Source organism: Littorina saxatilis, linkage group LG14 (genome assembly GCF_037325665.1).
Source record: "Littorina saxatilis isolate snail1 linkage group LG14, US_GU_Lsax_2.0, whole genome shotgun sequence".
Classification (NCBI taxonomy): Eukaryota; Metazoa; Mollusca; class Gastropoda; order Littorinimorpha; family Littorinidae; genus Littorina; species Littorina saxatilis.
This window is the reverse complement of record NC_090258.1, coordinates 4,572,078-4,592,891: the sequence shown is the minus strand read 5'-3', so window position 1 is coordinate 4,592,891 and position 20,814 is coordinate 4,572,078. Positions and strand designations below refer to the sequence as shown.

General features: G+C 41.0%; 1 protein-coding gene across 3 annotated transcripts in view; it reads right to left on the bottom strand.

Moving 5' to 3' along the window:
- Nucleotides 1-871: 871 nt before the first annotated feature.
- The window catches only part of LOC138946939 (uncharacterized), a 42,581-nt gene continuing 22,638 nt past the window's right edge, over nucleotides 872-20,814 (bottom strand). For all 3 annotated transcript variants that reach the window (XM_070318358.1, XM_070318356.1, XM_070318357.1), the window contains exons 5-12: nucleotides 19,949-20,047; nucleotides 18,837-19,016; nucleotides 17,172-17,338; nucleotides 14,010-14,253; nucleotides 9,873-9,969; nucleotides 7,060-7,261; nucleotides 5,801-6,035; nucleotides 872-2,164 (exon numbers count right to left, since the gene is read on the bottom strand). In XM_070318358.1, coding sequence (XP_070174459.1) covers nucleotides 1,968-2,164; nucleotides 5,801-6,035; nucleotides 7,060-7,261; nucleotides 9,873-9,969; nucleotides 14,010-14,253; nucleotides 17,172-17,338; nucleotides 18,837-19,016; nucleotides 19,949-20,047 — 1,421 coding nt within the window. In that variant the 3' untranslated portion in view covers nucleotides 872-1,967. The remainder of the gene's footprint in view (nucleotides 2,165-5,800; nucleotides 6,036-7,059; nucleotides 7,262-9,872; nucleotides 9,970-14,009; nucleotides 14,254-17,171; nucleotides 17,339-18,836; nucleotides 19,017-19,948; nucleotides 20,048-20,814) is intronic.

Sequence of the window (20,814 nt, the reverse complement as noted above, 5' to 3'; positions counted from 1 at the left end):
TCCACCTGATATGAATTAGAAAAGCACTTTCTCTTAAAACAAAAACTACTTTTATGAAGCGGATTTCACAATTAGATCAAATCTGTGAGACCTGAGTTTAGCTTTGGTTCCCATCATGCACCTGCAAATGTCAAACTTTGTTGTTTCGATCACTGAGAAATGTCATTCGATTTAAAAACAAATCGGACAAATGAGGCCAGGGAAGTGAATGTAATCTGGGATGGTAGAGTTAAAACATGATTCTAACTAATAACGTATAACATTAACTTTGGTAGTAGTTAGCCATAAACAAACACTCGTGATAACAGACCCAGTCCTTCTCACATCTGTCGAAGCTTTCATGGGGGATACAAAACAACCCTCCATTTGGACATATACTAAAAATCAACATCCTGACGGTCTCCTGTGCAAAGAGAGAATTTATTTTTTACTGATTAATTTCATAGTCGCCAATTGTGTCTATTAGGGATGTACTTTACCCACAATTCCCCCAGCACCTAGACTGACGAATGTTGGTATGTGTCCAAGCGGAGGGATTTGTATCCCGTGTAACATCCTGGGAAGATGTGCAATTGTTAGACTGAGCCCAACACTGAGTTGTTCAGGGGAAGGGCTGCACCTGCTGATGACAACTACGAGTAGCTACTTAGTGCTGTCTACGCTCTTCAGTGCAGTGTTAATCTTTATCAACAACCTAACTATGATCTATTTTGTAGCCCGATGTACACAACTGTTACAAATGTTACAAATGCTTTGCCATTCTTGATTAAGGACAAATGAGGCTCTTACAGTAATCGTTGCCCGCAATGTATAACTCGTCACACTAAAAAGAATGGTAGCCTAAGGACCGATCAAGATAATGTATATAATATTTTTAAAAAATTAAAAAATAAAAAAGGCCCAAAAAATCAAGCTTTTCAAAATTTGCAAAAGGACTGAAAAAAGAAACATATTCGGTAAACAGTTTTATTTAGCTGTGCTGAATACGCTGAAGGGTTCTGGTTTTGTGTGTGTGTGTGTGGGTGGGTGATTTACAAAGTCCTATGAACTTGGCAAAAAAGTGCCTGGGCAAACACGTGTGATGCACGTGTTACATCAGGGATCGGGTCATAGGCTGTGTTCACCAGATTGTCTGTAAACGCACAGATCCAAACATGGTTCCAGGATTGCCTTTAAAGGATACGTGAGTCTCTTAAGGCCAAACAAAAAAATAGTCTGTTTACGGTATCCCGACCGACCCTATTTTTTGGCGCGACCCTAGACTTTTTTTGGCATTTGGGAAAAAAAAAGTCTGTTTTTTTGCAAAATAACTTGAAAATATGGGTGTTTTTTTTAAAAATCCCGACCTACCGACCCTATTTTTGTTGCCTATGTTAACGTAAACAGACTAATGTTTTTTTGCCTAATCAAATGAGGCAGAGCACTATTTTCAGATCTGAGATTTTGATTGATTGAGATTCTCAAGTGAGGCGGAGTAATTGTGTGTCAGCATTTGGGTTGAAAACAACCTGTATTAACACACGTGTCACAATTAACCAGCGTGAGCGTACACACTCTTCCTATCACAATACACGTTGGCCGAAAACACAATTTTAACAGTTCTCTTCTCATTCGTACTGTCAAAAGATTAGTAAACAGTTCATTTCATGTTCAGTTTGCTTCAAAAACATGTAATATACAGCATCTAAAATAAAATATGATAGATATGTTTTAATGTTTATGCATTTGTTCGAAATCCATTTACGGATTACACCAGACTTTTGAAATAAACATCATGGGCGTTATAATTGTAAGCAGTTTCGTTCAAACCCGCTTGAAAATCACTTGTGTCAAAAACCTAAACGTTTTCGTTGTTTGAAGTCAATTTCTGGATTACACTAGAATCCTTGCTTTATACAGCAGGCGTACACCATCACTAAGCAGGCTGAAATCCCTAATTGCCAGGCAACGAGAATCACAGGCGACATCTACAGGCGGTTGTACAGGAGGCTGACAGCCAGCATGGTAACCATGGAAACCAGTTCTGGCAGCAGAGATCCGGCGCCACCGTCCCCGACAATGTTGTCGTTGTTGGCATTGGGATTTGTGATTTCTGGACACCGCTGGCACTTGGGGCAGTCAGTTCTCGGCCAGCACGTGCTCACAGCTGCTAGGAAGTAGGTGCCTGGACAGAATAATAATGATAATAATAATAATAATAATGAACACTTATTCATCGCCCCTTTTCACCGAAGCTTACGGCGATGTACAATAGCAAACTTTACACACACACACACACGCGCGCACACACACACAAACACACACACACACACACACACACACACACACACACACACACACACACACACACACACTGAAGTACAATTAATATGTGAATAACCCTACTATCAACTATCCTACACAACACTCACTTAAAACCAATACAAGTATAATTATAAAACAAGTGTTGACCTTAACGGGATCAAGAAGCCGCCCTTGGTAATATGGGGGTGGGACACGGAGACAGAGAGACAGACAGAGGGAAGGAAACAAAAACATTTTAAATGAATAAATTATAATAAAACAAGTCGCGTAAGGCGAAATTACTACATTTAGTCAAGCTGTGGAACTCACAGAATGAAACTGAACGCACTGTGTTTTTTCACAATGACCGTAGTCCGCCGCTCGTGCAAAAGCCAATGAATTTAACGAGCCTGTTTAGCGCGGTAGTGGTTGCGCTGTGCTGCACGCTTTTCTATACCTCTCTTCGTTTTAACTTTCTGAGCGTGTTTTTAATCCAAACATATCATATCTATATGTTTTTTTAATCTGGAACCGACAAGGAATAAGATGAAATTGTTTTTATATCGATTTCGGAAATTTAATTTTAATCATAATTTTTATATTACAATTTTCGGATTTTTAATGACCAAAGTCATTAATTAAATTTTAAGCTTCCAAGCTGAAATGCAATACCAAAGTCCGGCCTTTGTCGAAGATTGCTTGGCCAAAATTTTAATGAAAAATGAGGGTGTGACAGTGCCGCCTCAACTTATACAAAAAGCCGGATATGACGTCATCAGAGACATTTATCCAAAAACTTTTCGGGATATCATAGGAACTCTCACGTCAAATTTCATAAAGATCGGTCCAGTAGTTTACTCTGAATCGCTCTACACACACACACACACACACACACACACACACACACACACACACACACACACAGTCACACACACACACACACACACACACACACACACACACACACACACACACACACACACACATACACCACGACCCTCATCTCGATTCTCCCTCTACGTTAAAACATTTAGTCAAAACTTGACTAAATGTAAAAAGTTAAAAAAAAAATAAAAGTTAATAAAATAATTTTTATAAAAAATTAATTTCAAAAAATTAATTGAATAAATTAAGAAATAATTTGTTAAAAAATTGACCGAGCTCTTTGCACGTGGTGACATGGTAGACAAACAAACACCTGAAACCCGGACAAACAGGCAGAGCAAATCCAGTGAGCACCCTTTACAAGGCGGCTTAATAATCTAACGCATGTTCGCATGCTGTCAGAGATCGAACGAGACCCGAAGGGAAGTAACTCATTTCCGCCTCTTTCCAAAGTAAATGACGTACACAGTTTTGCGTCACTTCACCTTCACAGTACCAATGATATTACTCAGGAACGGCCCATACTTTCTAAAGAAATATTCAACATAAAAAGTATCCTTCTACACAACCCACGCCATCCATATAGAAACAAGAAAGGGAGGTAACTCATTCCATAAAAACCATGTAATTAGGAATTGAATATATATTGTGACACTCTCAGTGGGCGGCACATGCCTTCAAATGCTTTTGAGGCCACCCCGGGCGAACTTCTGGGCCCTGAATCTCTACTATCTTCTAAAACGTTCCTAAGGAAGGGAGATAACTCAAATCAAAGTTATTTTTCAGCAAACTGAGTATGTTGATGGTAATACTTTTACACTGTCTGATTCTTATAGAATATATAGAGTCGAAGTGAGAAACAAAATGCTAGTAATAACTTAAGACCAAAACATTATTTGGCAAACGAGTCCGTACCACGGAACCTCACACACCAATAAAACAAACTCCACTGTTACCGCCCAACGAAGCATCCAAATATCGGAGCACGTAAACTGAAATTGAACAAAAGCATGGCGGCTGCCAAACCAAAACACTGATCTAAAAATATAGATCAGTGAACCAAAACGGGGAAAGGGAAGTAACCTGCGGGACCTCCCGCACACATATTAGTATATCAGTGGGTTTCGTCCCCTGGCTCGGTTTGTAAAAGCGTTAAAAAGCTAATATCTTCCGTTTGACTACCGTTAGGAATGTAATTTTTTGCATACAAAAAAAACAAAGCCCATTCCTAACAATTTCACAAAATTTGAGCTTAATTGACCCAGAGATACAAGTCTTACCCGACAAACACCGACCAACTGACCGCCTGCCCGCCCGCCTCAAACAAACAAACAAACAAACAAACAGACAGAGCAAATCCAGTAAGCACCATTATTCTAATGGCGGCTTAAAGATATCTGTTTGTCTTGATATGCATAACCACAGAAACGTAAAGGGGAACAACTCTCAGTAAAGTCTGAATTACATAACATACAAGTAACGTCCCATCACTAAACAGCGGTGACCTTACTGGTCGTTTTCTACTGCTGGTATGAGACCGAAACAAACTTCATTTATGAAACAATTTGTGATTTCCTCCGGAGACATATATCAGAGTTGACAGAACGTTAACATGACACCAATAGAAAGGTCCAAAAAGTGTCGATTTATTTTCACAGAAAATGTTCGTGTAGTCATCAAAGGCAAAATGTGACCCTCCACCACGGAATGAGTCGCATGTCACCTAGCGCGGTTCTGCGCTAGGCTTAATATAAGTCCGGGGGGTGTCTGCATGGTAACAGTGTGAGGGTCACCTTAGTCACATGCTTGTAACTCGAACAGTTTTCGCTCTTTTCTAAAACGGTTTTCACCACTGGATAGAGCATAAAAAAACCTCTTTAAAACAATGTAAAAACTTGAAAATCATGCAAAGGTGACATGCGACTCATTCCGTGGTGGAGGGTCACAAATGTACGTCATTCATTTGACAAGTTCTACACGTCGTGTGAAATGGATTCCAGAGATCCACCGCGCTCAAGACGGATGCGTTTTTTTCTATATTTTCTCCGTCAACTATCCTTTTAAAGTAACTGCTTCTTTTTGCATTTTAGCGGCCATCACAACGGTCACATAAAATTAAGTTCTTTAGCATTTTTTTCGTATCTGTAATGAGCACTTCTGGGGTGATAACGCGAGACAACTCCTGTGATCTTGCCGCGAGGTGGCGCCAGTTACCAGCCGAAAGAAAGAAGGGGCATAACCTCACCAGAACCGACCATTGTCTGTTTACCGTATAAAATGCACGACTTACACACGAACTGTTACCAAACCGATATGCTATTTGGGACCAATGCAAGGTTTTTTTTCCTTTCTCGTGTGATCTTGCCGCGAGGTGGCGCCAGTTACCAGCCGAAAGAAAGAGGGGGCATAACCTCACCAGAACCGCCCATTGATATTACTTTAGACAGAAACAAAACCAGTGTCATGAAACAGGTAACAAAAAACACTACCCTGGCTACTTTTACACACACACACCACACACACACATACACACACACACACATACACCCACACACACACACACACACACACACACACACACACACAACCACACACACACACACACACACACACACACACACTACGAACTTACCCTCTTTGGACAGGAGGAACCCGTCCTTTAGCGCCTCCAAGTCGTTGCCCTGGAAACAAGAGTCCTGCTTGAGTTGATCCCACAGCTGCTGGCAACCAGGGCGACACGCGCCAAAGGGGGTGCAGTCTTTGTACGCAGCGGTCCACATCCTCGAAATGTCAGGGTCGCTCATGTTGGAAAATTTTGTGAGGTCGCACGTGGGCTGACTCCCACCACCACCACCACCGAGGTATAACTGGGAGACCAGAGGGACATATTTATTCAATTCAATTCAATTCAATTCATTCAACTCAATTCAATTCAATTCAACTCAATTCAATTCAATTCAACTCAATTCAATTCAATCCATTTCAATTCAACTCAATTCAATTCAATTCAACTCAATTCAATTCAATAAACTAACTGTAATATTTTCTTTTTGCTCGTTTTGACACGTGTGTTGATGTTTCTTTTAAATCACGTAAAAATCACAGCCTGACATAACACCTATCCTACATACGTTAGAGAGACACTCATGAGATAATAATCGTTCAAATCACACGTGTGTATATCATGTAAATGAGGTCATGTCAAGCAAGTTTGGCAGGGACCTGTTTTTCCACTGCTTATGATGCCAAAGTCAACGAGACAAACGTCATTATAGAAAAAAACAACATTGTGCTCGCTAATTCCCCTCCATGAATTTTTAGAACTAACACGTCACGCAACACTTTCACGAGTGACGTTTCTTTGCTTTGACGTAATAGATTACACGAGGCTTTAGAAAAGATCGAGGTTCAAAAACAAGCGTCTGCCTCGACTGCGGGACGTTTTGAGTAAAATACACGTAAGTACAGTATGTAGGATAAACAGAATACTACATGGCTTGCTGTTTAGTACCAGATTTACACTCGTTGCTTTTTCAAATAGTGACCTTGCCAAAATTCGTCTTCTCGAAATGAAGAGACATCTTGGTTGTCTTCTCGCGGATGTTGTCTCTATTTATTATTTAACACCTCTGAACATCTGAGAAAAATAGGTCTTAGAAAGGAGCCTTTAAAAATGGTGGTAAATTTACAGATGTCAGTAAATCAGAAAAAAACCACAAGGTGTCAACTTGAACTGGAGAAGTTTAACAACAACAACAACCACAACCACAACAACAACAACAACAACAACAACAACGATGACGACGACAACAACAACAAAAACAACAATAGCCACAACAACAACAACAACAAATTCCTTATACAAAAATACACATATCCAATGCCCCATACCTCGCAAATGTCTTTATCCTGGCGTGCGATGCAGGACTTGGTTTTTGGCAGGGCGTCCGAGGGGTAAACTGTCATGAAGGCGAAACACATCTCGTTGCTGGTGCCGTCGCCGTAGTATGTGGTGGCGGAGCGTGTGGCCGAGTTGAACGTGCACGTGGTTCGGATCTCGTCTCCTGGCAGCACCATGATCGGGGGGTCATGTCTGAGAAAACAGACATGCCAAACTAACATTCTTCTTCTCATAATAATTATAATAATAATAACAAATAACTTTCTGTCTATAATAGCACGAGTCCCATCAATTGGCTCTAGACGCTTAACAAACTCGTCTTCGTTCGTCCGCCGAATTTCTCAAGGCCTTTACGTGTATGGCCGTTTTTACTCCGCCATTTAGGCAGTCATACGTCGCTTTCGGGGGATGCATGTGTGGTATTGTCCTGTTTCTATAACCCACCGAACTCTGATTACAGGATCTTTTCCGTGCGCACTTGGTCTTGTGCTTGTGTGTACACACGAAGGGAGATAAGGCACAAGCAGGTCTGCACATAAGTTGACCTTCGAGATGGGACAAATCCTGACTAGGCCATTGCACCCGTCCGAAACTAACCTTCATTTCGACGGGCGCACACTAATAGGGAGATACATGATAAAAGGATTATTACCCCAAAATATACAATGAAAAAAACACACCTGGAGGCTGAAGTTTTATCATTCTCCCCCCCAAAAAAGAACCCCATAGGGTGACGTTATATAATCTTTCTTCTTAACTGCTGACGTCATTTGCGTGTTCTCGACTCTATGTGACGTACTCTAATGCTTCCGTCATCTGCCCCTGTAGCAGTCAAAAGTTACAGTCGAATTTCCATAGAACGGATATCTGCATTTTGAGCATATTTTCGAAGTCAAACACATTTAAAATATATGTACACTCTTCAAAAAAAGTTAAGGATCGGTTGAAAAAACGGATCTAATTATAAAAAATTGCCACAAAATTAAACATCGACATAATGATTAAATTAATTAAATAATTAAAAGATTAATGTGTTTAAATGAACAATGAGTCTTGACCTAGAATTTTGTTTGGCAGGCAGAGTTATTTCCCTTTGTGGGACTTCTCAAAAGCTTCTGCATTTTGGAAGAAAAAGGGTGTTTTTTTATAGCCCAATGAAATTTGCGGAACGCATGCCAGGGCAAAAGGTTGTGATGCACGTGCTACAACAGGGTCCTGGCTATGAACATCGCTTACCAGCTTGTGTTTAAAGGTTGACACGCTGACACAAGTATGCACAGTAGCAACATGCCCCCACGAAAAAAACTGAGCGATTTGAATAGAGGAAGGGCAATAGGATGGCTACAAGACGGTGTTGCTGCCAGGCAAGTGGCCCAGAGGCGTGCAGTGGCTCCCTCTGTCATCATCAGACTAAAACAGAGATTCCAAGCAACTGGAAGAGTGCAGGAGCGACAACGTTCTGGTCGGCCCAGAGTCACCACACAAAGGGAGGATCGCTTCATTCAGAGGCAGGCCATGCAACAAAGATTGGCTACGGCAAACAACATTAGGCAACGCCTACAAGCTACCACCAACACTGTTGTTAGTGGTCAGACGATCCGAAACCGCTTACACAACTTTGGATTGCGTGCAAGGCGTCCAGTCCGAGGAACAACCCTGACTGCTAATCAGCGAGCAGCTCGCCGAGCCTGGTGCACTCAACATGTGAGGTGGCAACGTCAGCGGTGGGCACAGGTGTTGTTTACAGATGAGTCCCGCTTTTGCTTGGAACCTGCTGATGGTCGCATCCGAGTGTGGAGGCGTCACGGAGAGCGCTTCGCAGAAGGCGCCGTTCTGGAACGACAGCGTTTTGGCGGAGGCTCTGTGATGGTCTGGGGAGGGATCAGCACACGTCTAACGACACCTCTGTACCATGTAGTGGGCAACTTGACCGGTGTCCGCTACCAGAATGAGATCCTGCAACCCCTGGTCGTTCCAGCCCTCCAAGCGATCGGCCCTCGTGCGATTCTTCAGGATGACAACGCACCTCCCCATCGCTCTGCAGCTGTAAACACCTTCATCCAGCAGGCCAGGGTCAACAGGATGCTGTGGCCAGCCAACAGCCCAGACCTGAACCCCATAGAGCACATGTGGGACGAGCTTTGTCGTCGGGTACAGCAACATCACCCTCCTCCTGCCAATCTGGGTCAACTGCTGCAATGGCTCCAGCAGGAGTGGAATGGAGTTCCCAGAGCAATCATATGCAACCTGATCCACTCCATGCGCCAACGATGTGTTGAATGCCTGGCACACAACGGAGGGCACACGCGTTATTGACACTGATTCACATTGTTGTGAATTCCATTTTCGAGGGTTGTCACGTTTGACACACTCTAGCTAAATTGTCGCTGCCGCGTTCGATCTTTGCTTTGTTTGTCATTAGTCCTTGGTTGTTCAATTATATAATTTTTAAAAAATGAAAGAATTCGGTCTTGTCTGTTTTGTGTGGCGTGCTTGTAAAAAAGTGATCCTTAACTTTTTTTGAAGAGTGTATGTGTGCACCAAGCAATAATAGAATACAAATTATATAAATTGTATACGGCTTTTTTTCAAAAATTAAGAAATTGCTACATCTTGCATAACTTTGAATGACAATTTCATCAAAGCATTTTTAAGGTACCACTTGAGCTCAGAATCACTCCATAACCTGAATCTCAGAAGCAGTCCAAAAGACGACACAAAAAGTAAAATTTTTGATGACGTTAATCATAATGACGTAAATCACAATTACGTAAATCACAATGACGTCAAGGCAAATACGTACTGATTGACAACAGGCGAATCGTAGCTGTAGGCGTCCTCGTTAGTGATGTGGGTCACCAGACTTCCGTTACGATACAGTTCCACCTTCTGTTTGATGCCTGTTACAACAGTCAGATTGTGTTACACATAACTGTTACATCTAACCGTTATACCGTTACGATACAGTTCCACCTTCTGTTTGATGCCTGTTACAACAGTCAGATTGTGTTACACATAACTGTTACATCTAACCGTTACACCGTTACGATACAGTTCCACCTTCTGTTTGATGCCTGTTACAACAGTCAGATTGTGTTACACATAAATGTTACATCTAACCGTTACACCGTTACGATACAGCTCCAACTTCTGTTTGACGCCTGTTACAACAGTCAGATTGTGTTACACATAACTGTTACATCTAACCGTTACACCGTCACGATACAGCTCGACCTTCTGTTTGATACCTGTTATAACAGTCAGATTGTGTTACACATAACTGTTACAACTAACCGTTACACTGTTACGATACAGCTCCAACTTCTGTTTGACGCCTGTTACAACAGTCAGGTTGTGTTACACATGTTACATCTAACCGTTACACCGTTACTTTACAGCTCCACCTTCTGTTTGATACCTGTTACAACAGTCAGATTGTGTTACACATAACTGCTACATCTAACCGTTACACCGTTACGATACAGTTCCACCTTCTGTTTGATATCTGTTACAACAGTCAGATTGTGTTACACATAACTGTTACATCTAACCGTTACACCGTTACGATACAGCTCCACCTTCTGTTTGATGCCTGTTACAACAGTCAGATTGTGTTACACATAACTGTTACATCTAACCGTTACACCGTTACGATACAGCTCCACCTTCTGTTTGATACCTGTTACAACAGTCAGATTATGTTACACATAACTGTTCCATCTAACCGTTACACCGTTACGATACAGCTCCACCTTCTGTTTGACGCCTGTTACAACAGTCAGATTGTGTTACTCATAACTGTTACATCTAACCGTTACACCGTTAAAATACAGCTCGACCTTCTGTTTGATACCTGTTACAACAGTCAGATTGTGTTACACATAACTGTTACATCTAACCGTTACACCGTTACGATACAGCTCCACCTTCTGTTTGACGCCTGTTACAACAGTCAGTTTGTGTTACTCATAACTGTTACATCTAACCGTTACACCGTTAAAATACAGCTCGACCTTCTGTTTGATACCTGTTACAACAGTCAGATTGTGTTACACATAACTGTTACATCTAACCGTTACACCGTTACGATACAGCTCCACCTTCTGTTTGATACCTGTTATAACAGTCATATTGTGTTACACCTGTTACATCTAACCGTTACACCGTTACGATACAGTTCCACCTTCTGTTTGATACCTGTTAGGACAGTCAGATTGTGTTACACATAACTGTTACATCTAACCGTTACACCGTTACGATACAGCTCCAACTTCTGCTTGATACTTGTTACAACGGTCAGATTGTGTAACACCTGTTACATCTAACCGTTACACCGTTACGATACAGATCCACCTTCTGTTTGATACCTGTTACAACAAACACATTGTGTTACATCTGTTACATCTAACCGTTACACCGTTACAATACAGCTCCACCTTCTGTTTGATACTTGTTACAACACTCAGATTGTGTTACAACCAACCGTTTCACCGTTACCATAATGTTGGGAAAGTTTGTCTCAAATAAAAGCCAGAGTATTCACTCTTTCACAACCCATACAAGCCCGACAGAGTTATTTCCCCACATCGTCTATTGAAGTGGAACAGAACGTGCTCCTATCTGATGTTTAGGCCTGGGCAGAGCTGAGATGGTGAGCCAAGTTGTTCACACGAACGAACGGTCTTTATTACTCAAAGATGGAGAGCCAAGTTGTTCACACGAACGAACGGTCTTCATAACTCAAAGATGGAGAGCCAAGTTGTTCACACGAACGAACGGTCTTTATTACTCAAAGATGGAGAGCCAAGTTGTTCACACGAACGAACGGTCTTTATTACTCAAAGATGGTGAGCCAAGTTGTTCACACGAACGAACGGTCTTCATCACGGTACCCTTGAGCGATCGGGGAATAAGTATTATTTCCGAGCAGTCTCTAAAACCCTATTAAAATGGTCTGGCGGAATAGCCGACTCGCCTAATTTGAATAGGTAAAATCAGTGTTTTGTTTTAGCGAGGGACGGTTGTGCTGTGTGATGCGTCGTATGTTGTCACCCCTCTGTGTAAATGCGGTGGTCCAGAGGTTGACCGTGCAAGCGTGATATGTCAGAGAGCGATGGGATGACTGATGCGAGCGGATGTGTTTGTTGTGGTGTGGGATGAATGTGATTTTGTTAATTAGAGTAGTTCGGACTTTATTTTAATACCTGCAGCTGGAAGAAGAATTGAGACATGAAAGCGGACATTCTTGTGTTTGTCGGAGGACAGAAAAGAACTGTGTGTAACTTCAAGGACTTTCGGTAGTGATGTGATGTGTTGTGATGTGATGTGATGTGATGTGATGTGATGTGATGTGATGTGATGTGATGTGATGTGATGTGATATGTTGTAGACATTCGGAGGATTCAGAAGGAAGTGTGTTGGTACAGTGCCGAACGGTGTGTTCTGTGTGACGAGAGGTATTTTATTATAACCTAGGTATTTCAGTTGTATGACGATTATGTTTTTATTTGAGTTAATAGCGAAATGTTTGAAATGTTCATTCGTTGTGTGCCGTGTGTGTTGTTCGAGTGCGTGTTGTCACCATCCCGTATGCATGAGTACGGTCTGTGTATGACTGTGTGTGTACAAATGTATGACTGTGTGTGACTGTGTGTGTGTACAAATGTATGTCTGTGTATGACTGTGTGTGTACAAATGTATGTCTGTGTATGACTGTGTATGACTGTGTGTGTGTGTACAAATGTATGACTGTGTATGACTGTGTGTGTGTGTACAAATGTATGACTGTGTATGACTGTGTGTGTGCAAATGTATGACTGTGTATGACTGTGTGTGTGTGTACAAATGTATGACTGTGTATGACTGTGTGTGTGTGTACAAATGTATGAATGAGTGTGTGAATGTAGAAACCCCGTGCACGGAAAAGCAAACACCGGACCAACAAGTCAGCAGCACATCTAAAATTCCTTGACAAAAACATAAATATAAAGATGGAGACATAAGCTGACGCCTAGTCTTACAATCTGTCCCTAATAACACTAAAACATAAATATAAAGATGGAGACATAAGCTGACGCCTAGTCTTACAATCTGTCCCTGATAACACTAAAACATAAATATAAAGATGGAGACAATATTTCCGTCAATATAAAACGACAATATTAAACCGACACGAACAAAAACTGATAAATGTCAACTCTAAACATACAGCATCGTAAACTACCACATAACCTATACGAATATCTCATCAAAAATAAAACATTAAAATCTGTACTACATGTAAAAGGACCGTGTTTGACCACTTACCCAGATAGTGCATATGATTGAGCGAGTCGATGACGTAGAGAGGCCGTGTGAAGAGACCACTTACCCAGATAGTGCATATGATTGAGCGAGTCGATGACGTAGAGAAGTTGTGTGAAGAGACCACTTACCCAGATAGTGCATATGATTGAGCGAGTCGATGACGTAGAGAAGTTGTGTGAAGAGACCACTTACCCAGATAGTGCATATGATTGAGCGAGTCGATGACGTAGAGAAGTTGTGTGAACAGACCACTTACCCAGACAGTGCATATGATTGAGCGAGTCGATAACGTAGATAAGTTGTGTGAACAGACCACTTACCCAGACAGTGCATATGATTGAGCGAGTCGATGACGTAGAGAAGTTGTGTGAACAGACCACTTACCTAGACAGTGCATATGATTGAGCGAGTCGATGACGTAAAGTTGTGTGAACAGACCACTTACCCAGGTAGTGCATATGATTGAGCGAGTCGACGACGTAGAGAGGCTGTGTGAAGAGACCACTTACCCAGATAGTGCATATGATTGAGCGAGTCGATGACGTAGAGAAGTTGTGTGAACAGACAACTTACCCAGACAGTGCATATGATTGAGCGAGTCGATGACGTAAAGTTGTGTGAACAGACCACTTACCCAGATAGTGCATATGATTGATCGAGTCGATGATGTAGAGAGGCTTTGTGAAGAGCATCCTGGTGCAGTCAGCCTTGCAGGCGCCAGTAACTTCCACGGCCGGCTGGAGGGGAGCGATTTCGATAAAAGTCTGCCCCACCATTAAAGTGGCCGCACTGGTGGGTCGCAGGTTCTTGGTGTAGTACAGCGTCATTCCGCTAGAGTCGACATAGTCGTCTTTAAGTTCTGGGTTATTCCAGTGGAACTGTTGACAGAAACCATCGTAGAAACAGTGTTGGTTGGTTGGTTATTATTGTTTATTTTATTTTCAGCCAGATACAATGTAAGATCATGACTGTTATATATTAAGTTTTAATCTTACAAGCTGAAATGGGATTGTTTGACAGCAATTTCAAGAAAATCAATTTTTTTTAAAGATGTGGTCGCCACAGTGCGGTTTCAACTTTTTCTAACGGGCAAAAATGACGTCATCAAACACTTTTAACTCAGAAATAGTATGTTAAAGACCAAAAAACAGTCAGTAGGAGACCTAAAAATAGTCTGTGAAAGACCTAAAGTAGTATGTTAGAGACCTAAATTAGTCTGTAAAAGACCTAAAAATAGTCTGTGGGAGACCTAAAAATAGTCTGTGGGAGACCTAAAACTAGTTTTGAAAGACATAGAAATAGAATGTTAAAGACCTAAAATTAGACTGTTAAAGACCTAAAAGTAGTATGTGGAAGACCTAAAAATAGTATGTTAAACCTAAAAATAGTATGTGGGAGACCTAAAAATAGTATGTGGGAGACCTCAAAATAATATGTGGGAGACCTAAAAATAGAACGAGACCTAATAAAAGCCAATTAAAGACCTTAAAATAGTATGAGGGAGGCCTAAACAAAGCCAATTAAAGACCTAAAAATAGTATGAGGGAGGCCTAAACAAAGCCAATTAACGACTAAAAAATAGTATGTGGGAGACCTAAACAAAGCCAATTAAAGACCTAAAAATAGTATGAGGGAGGCCTAAACAAAGCCAATTAACGACCAAAAAATAGTATGTGGGAGACCTAAACAAAGCCAATTAAAGACCTAAAAAATAGTATGTGGGGGACGTAAACAAAGCCAATTAAAGACCTAAAAATAGTATGTGGGAGACCTAAACAAAGCCAATTAAAGACCTAAAAATAGTATGAGGGAGGCCTAAACAAAGCCAATTAACGACCAAAAAATAGTATGAGGGAGACCTAAACAAAGCCAATTAAAGACCTAAAAAATAGTATGTGGGGGACCTAAACAAAGCCAATTAAAGACCTAAAAATAGTATGTGGGGGACCTAAACAAAGCCAATTAAAGACCTAAAAATAGTATGTGGGGGACCTAAACAAAGCCAATTAAAGACCTAAAAATAGTATGAGGGAGACCTAAACAAAGCCAATTAAAGACCTAAAAATAGTATGAGGGAGACCTAAACAAAGCCAATTAAAGACCAAAAAATAGTGTGAGGGAGACCTAAACAAAGCCAATTAAAGACCTAAAAATAGTATGAGGGAGACCTAAACAAAGCCAATTAAAGACCTAAAAATAGTATGAGGGAGGCCTAAACAAAGCCAATTAACGACCAAAAAATAGTATGAGGGAGACCTAAACAAAGCCAATTAAAGACCTAAAAATAGTATGAGGGAGGCCTAAACAAAGCCAATTAACGACCAAAAAATAGTATGTGGGAGACCTAAACAAAGCCAATTAAAGACCTAAAAAATAGTATGTGGGGGACGTAAACAAAGCCAATTAAAGACCTAAAAATAGTATGTGGGAGACCTAAACAAAGCCAATTAAAGACCTAAAAAATAGTATGTGGGGGACCTAAACAAAGCCAATTAAAGACCTAAAAATAGTATGAGGGAGACCTAAACAAAGCCAATTAACGACCAAAAAATAGTGTGAGGGAGACCTAAACAAAGCCAATTAAAGACCTAAAAATAGTATGTGGAGGACCTAAACAAAACCAATTAAAGACCTAAAAATAGTATGTGAGAGACCTAAACAAAGCCAATTAAAGACCTAAAAAATAGTACGTGGGGGACCTAAACAAAGCCAATTAAAGACCTAAAAATAGTATGAGGGAGACCTAAACAAAGCCAATTAAAGACCTAAAAATAGTATGAGGGAGACCTAAACAAAGCCAATTAACGACCAAAAAATAGTGTGAGGGAGACCTAAACAAAGCCAATTAAAGACCTAAAAATAGTATGAGGGGGACCTAAACAAAGCCAATTAAAGACCTAAAAATAGTATGAGGGAGGCCTAAACAAAGCCAATTAACGACCAAAAAATAGTATGTTGGAGACCTAAACATAGACTTGGTTACATCTCCCGGCTGTGACCATCTAGGGTGGGCCAGGCCTTGAGAAGTCCCTTTTGTAACACCAGTTTAAGTGGCTTTTTGTAACACCAGTTTAAGTGGCTTTTGTAACACCAGTTTAAGTGGCTTTTGTAACACCAGTTTAAGTGGCTTTTGTAACACCAGTTTAAGTGGCTTTTTGTCAGTACCCTTCAGATTTAAGCACACTACCTAATCCTTAAGCAAAAAGTCTTAAAGGCTGACATAGTCCTATTTAATTAGTTTAATTATTTCCAGGGCTCTTCCCATCGTTGCGAGGATGTATAAATTAAGCTTCCTGCAAAGTTTTAGGTTTGAAATCCTTACCAATTACGAGAAATAATTAATTCTTTATTGCATTGTTTAGCAACAGTTCTCCAGGACTTGGGCTATTTTTAGACGTGACGTTTCGTAAACCAAAGATGGCGTTTGAGACTGTTCTGTTTACATTCGACACTATCAACACCACTTTGCAATACTGAAATAATTTTTTCTGTGTTCGAAAGCTACAGCCAATCGTTATTATATCCCCTTAGGTACAGTTTTATAACATTATTGGCACACGTAAACAATATGAATTAATTAATGAACGCTACGAATATGGCAGCCTTTAAAGCTACCTTAGTACGACGTTTAATTAGATGAGCGAGAGTGTGCGGGGGATGGGATGGTGGTGACATACTGTACATAAAGCGAAAGTTTGTGTGCGCGCCTGTGTGTGTTTTTAGTCTAAGACAAATGTCACCAATGTTTTTACAGAGTGACGTTTAACAAAACGATTTTAAGAATTTAAGAAGCTACCTCCATCTTGACCCTGGTGAAGTGTCCTCGACCGAACTTGAAGCCCGTTTTGTTATTGAGACAAGCCCCAGCGAAGCCCACAGCCCACAGCCCGATTATGCTGTTACATCCCCCGCCTGCCTCCATCCCGCACGGTTTGGGAGTAGGGATGGACGGTGGAGTTTCACCTGTTATCGTACATACAATACATGTAACAGCGAAGATTCGTAGCGAAACATTAACGACAACTCCCTTAAAGGCACAGCACTGAAAGTCCACAAAATGGGGCACTGGCCTTTGGCTAGTACTCCTCATATATACTAGCCAGAGAGCATATTTTAGTATTTTTACTCGCCAAACCAACCATTTGTTTCAGCAACTTTACTCGCATTTGGCGAGTAGATTAACATTTCTACTCGCCATTTACATGTTTCTACTCGCCATGGTGAGTAAAATACTCGCCACTTTCAGGCCTGAGGCATCGTACCTGTGGAAAAGGAGCCATCATCAGAAGACTCGTAACATCGCTATATATTGCCAATACGAAAGGTTTAATGTTTGTACTCTGACCAATGAGTTCAAGCAAAGATACACGTACGCATGCACGCACGCACGCACGCACGCACGCACGCGCGAGCTCAAAAACGCACACATGTACACACACACACACACACACACACACACACACACACACGCACACACACGCACGCACACACACACACACACACACACACACATTCAAGCACTTACGCACTCACACACACATACACACACACACACACACACACGCACACACAGACACACACACACTCACACACACACACATTCAAGCACTTACGCACGCACGCACACACACATACACACACACACATACTCACAAACACACACATACACACACACACACACAAACACACACACACACACACACACACACACACACATATATATATATATATATATAAGTATAAATCCGCCTATAGGGCGACCATTGTAAAAAGGGGTTTTATGGCTACCAGTGCTATATCCGTTGTTTTTAAAGCAATATTAACTAAATTTTGTAATTACATTTGCTAATTGACCTACACCCAACAGTCATGAATTGACTGTGAAAATCAGTCAAGATTAAGATATAGGTGTTTTACATCGTCGCCTTAATGATGATGATATGTTTACACTCAGTTTAAAAAATATTTGTATAAGTATCGTGGTTGTCTAAAGACCCATTTTTGCAAAGGACGGCCTAAGTCTCAAAATCACTTATTCAATTTTGTGCTCAAACGGTAAATCCCAACTTGATGCGATTTACAAGCAAGATACGCTAGGCACTGTCTCCTCGATAGCGCATGGGGTCAATGTTGTCAGTCCAATGGAATTGGAGAAAAAGACGCCAAAACTTAGGGCGATCGACTTTTGTTGTAAAATGGGGGCTTTAGGGGCGGATCAGTTTGTTTGTAATGGGGGTGGGGGGGTGCACTCTGGATTCAAATGTGTAAATTGGGGAGCGCAGCGAGTCCCAGATTGCTAGGGGGGTCCGGGGTGTGCTCGCTCGCTCGCTCGCTCGCTCGCTCTCTCTCTCTCTCTCTCTCTCTCTCTCTCTCTCTCTCTCTCTCTCTCTCTCTCTCTCTCTCTCTCTCTCTCTCTCTCTCTCTCAGTCCTTACTATTATTTTCATGTTCTCATTTCTTACCATCAGAGTCGCATCCATAGAGGATGACGTGATGCATGACCTGTTCATTGTCAATGTAAGGCTGATTGGCCACCAGATGGTATACGTCATCATCGGGAAGGTCAAAGGTCATGCAGAAGTAGTTCGTCTCCGTGTTGGGAACGGAAGTGGGAGAAAACCGGAACGTGATGTTCTGTACCTCTGCAAAACGATTGGTTGATATTTTTGAAATTTCCAAAACGATTGGTTAGTATTGTGTACCTCTGCAAAAGGATTGGTTGATTTGTTTTCAACCTATGAGAAATACATCGTTTCCACAGAAATCACACTTTTTTTTTATCACAACGATTGGTTAGTATTCTGTAGCTTTGCAAATCTCTTCGTTGATTTTCATTTGTACCTCTGCAAAATGATTCGTTGATATTTTGAGTCTTTACAAAACGATCACTTAACAATTTGACCCTTTTCACATCCATTGGTTGACACTTTCAATCTTTGCTAAACGACTGGCTAATAGAGTGAACGTCTGCATTGCGCGATTGGTTGATATTTTGAATTTTGTCTAAACAATTGGTAAGTACTTTGTATCTCTGCAAAACGTTGGTGGATGTTTTGAACATTGAGAAATACAAATCGATAAATCAAAGCCTCGATCAGCATGCACACTTTTGTCATAACACTATCAATTGGTTAGTATTTCTATACCTTTACGAAACGATTGGTTTATATGTTGAACCATGACAAACGATTGATTATATTTTGACCCTTTGCACAAGGCCTGGTTGTTATTGTGTACCTCTGCAAAACGATTGGTTGATATTTTGAACTTTCCACAACGATTAGTTATTATTTTGTATCTCTGCAAAACGATTGGTTGATATGGTTGTTGTCTTATCTTATCTAATCTAATCTAATCTAATCTAATCTAATCTAATCTTATCTAATCTTATCTAATCTTATCTTTTCTTATCTTATCTGAACTTACCTTATCTTACCTTACTTAAGGTTATCTTATCTTATCGTCTTCTTCTGCGTTCATGGGCTGAAACTCCCATATACACTCGTGTTTTTGCACGAGTGGATTTTTACGTGTATGGCCGTTTTTACCCCGCCATTTAGGCAGCCATACTCACCTTCGTTCTCCAATGCGTCACACTGGAAGGAAGACACGTCACACTGTACCCAGGTGTTGTGACCGATGCACTTGGCGTCCTCCCAGGGGTCACAGATACCTGTAGAGAGACTTCATTAGTTGTACAGGTGTACAGTATTGTTGTTCTTGGAGTTGTTGTGGTAGTGGTGGTGATTGTGTTGTGTAAGTTTTGTGCATGTGACTGATTGCCCTTGGTCATAATTTTGCTCCCAAAAAAAGAAGATTTAATAATAATAAAAAAAAGATTTTATAAAGAGGAAGACAGACTAAAGAGAAGAAACACCGAGGTCTGCTTTTGTTAAAGAATAAGATCAGGTAAACAGACTCACAAAGAATTCAGGATGAAAGTGTGTTTGTGTGTGTGTCCGTCTGTCGGTAGGACTATTTGCGCCTATTTTGTGTGGCCCTACAGTCTGTCTCCCCAACTCTCCCTCTCTCTCTCTCTCTCTCTCTCTCTCTCTCTCTCTCTCTCTCTCTCTCTGTCTCTCTCTGTCTCTCTATCTCACTCTCTCTCTCCCTCTCTCTCTCTCTCTCTCTCTCTCTCTCTCTCTCTCTCTCTCTCTCTCTCTCCCTCTCTCTCTCACTCTCTCTCTCTTTTTCTCTCTCTGCGTTTGATTTTATGAATAACCACATATGTATGCTCTTCATGCCTCATCTTCATCATCATCATTATCATCATCATCATCGTCATCATCATCATCATCGTCATCTTTATTATCACGTGCTGACGTTTTCCGACCTCCTTTTGTTGGTTAACTTTTTAACTTTTTAATTTTTAATTTTTCAATTTTATCATTGTGTGTCTGTGCGTCCCAAGGACAGATTGTAAGAAAAGGCGTAGCCTTA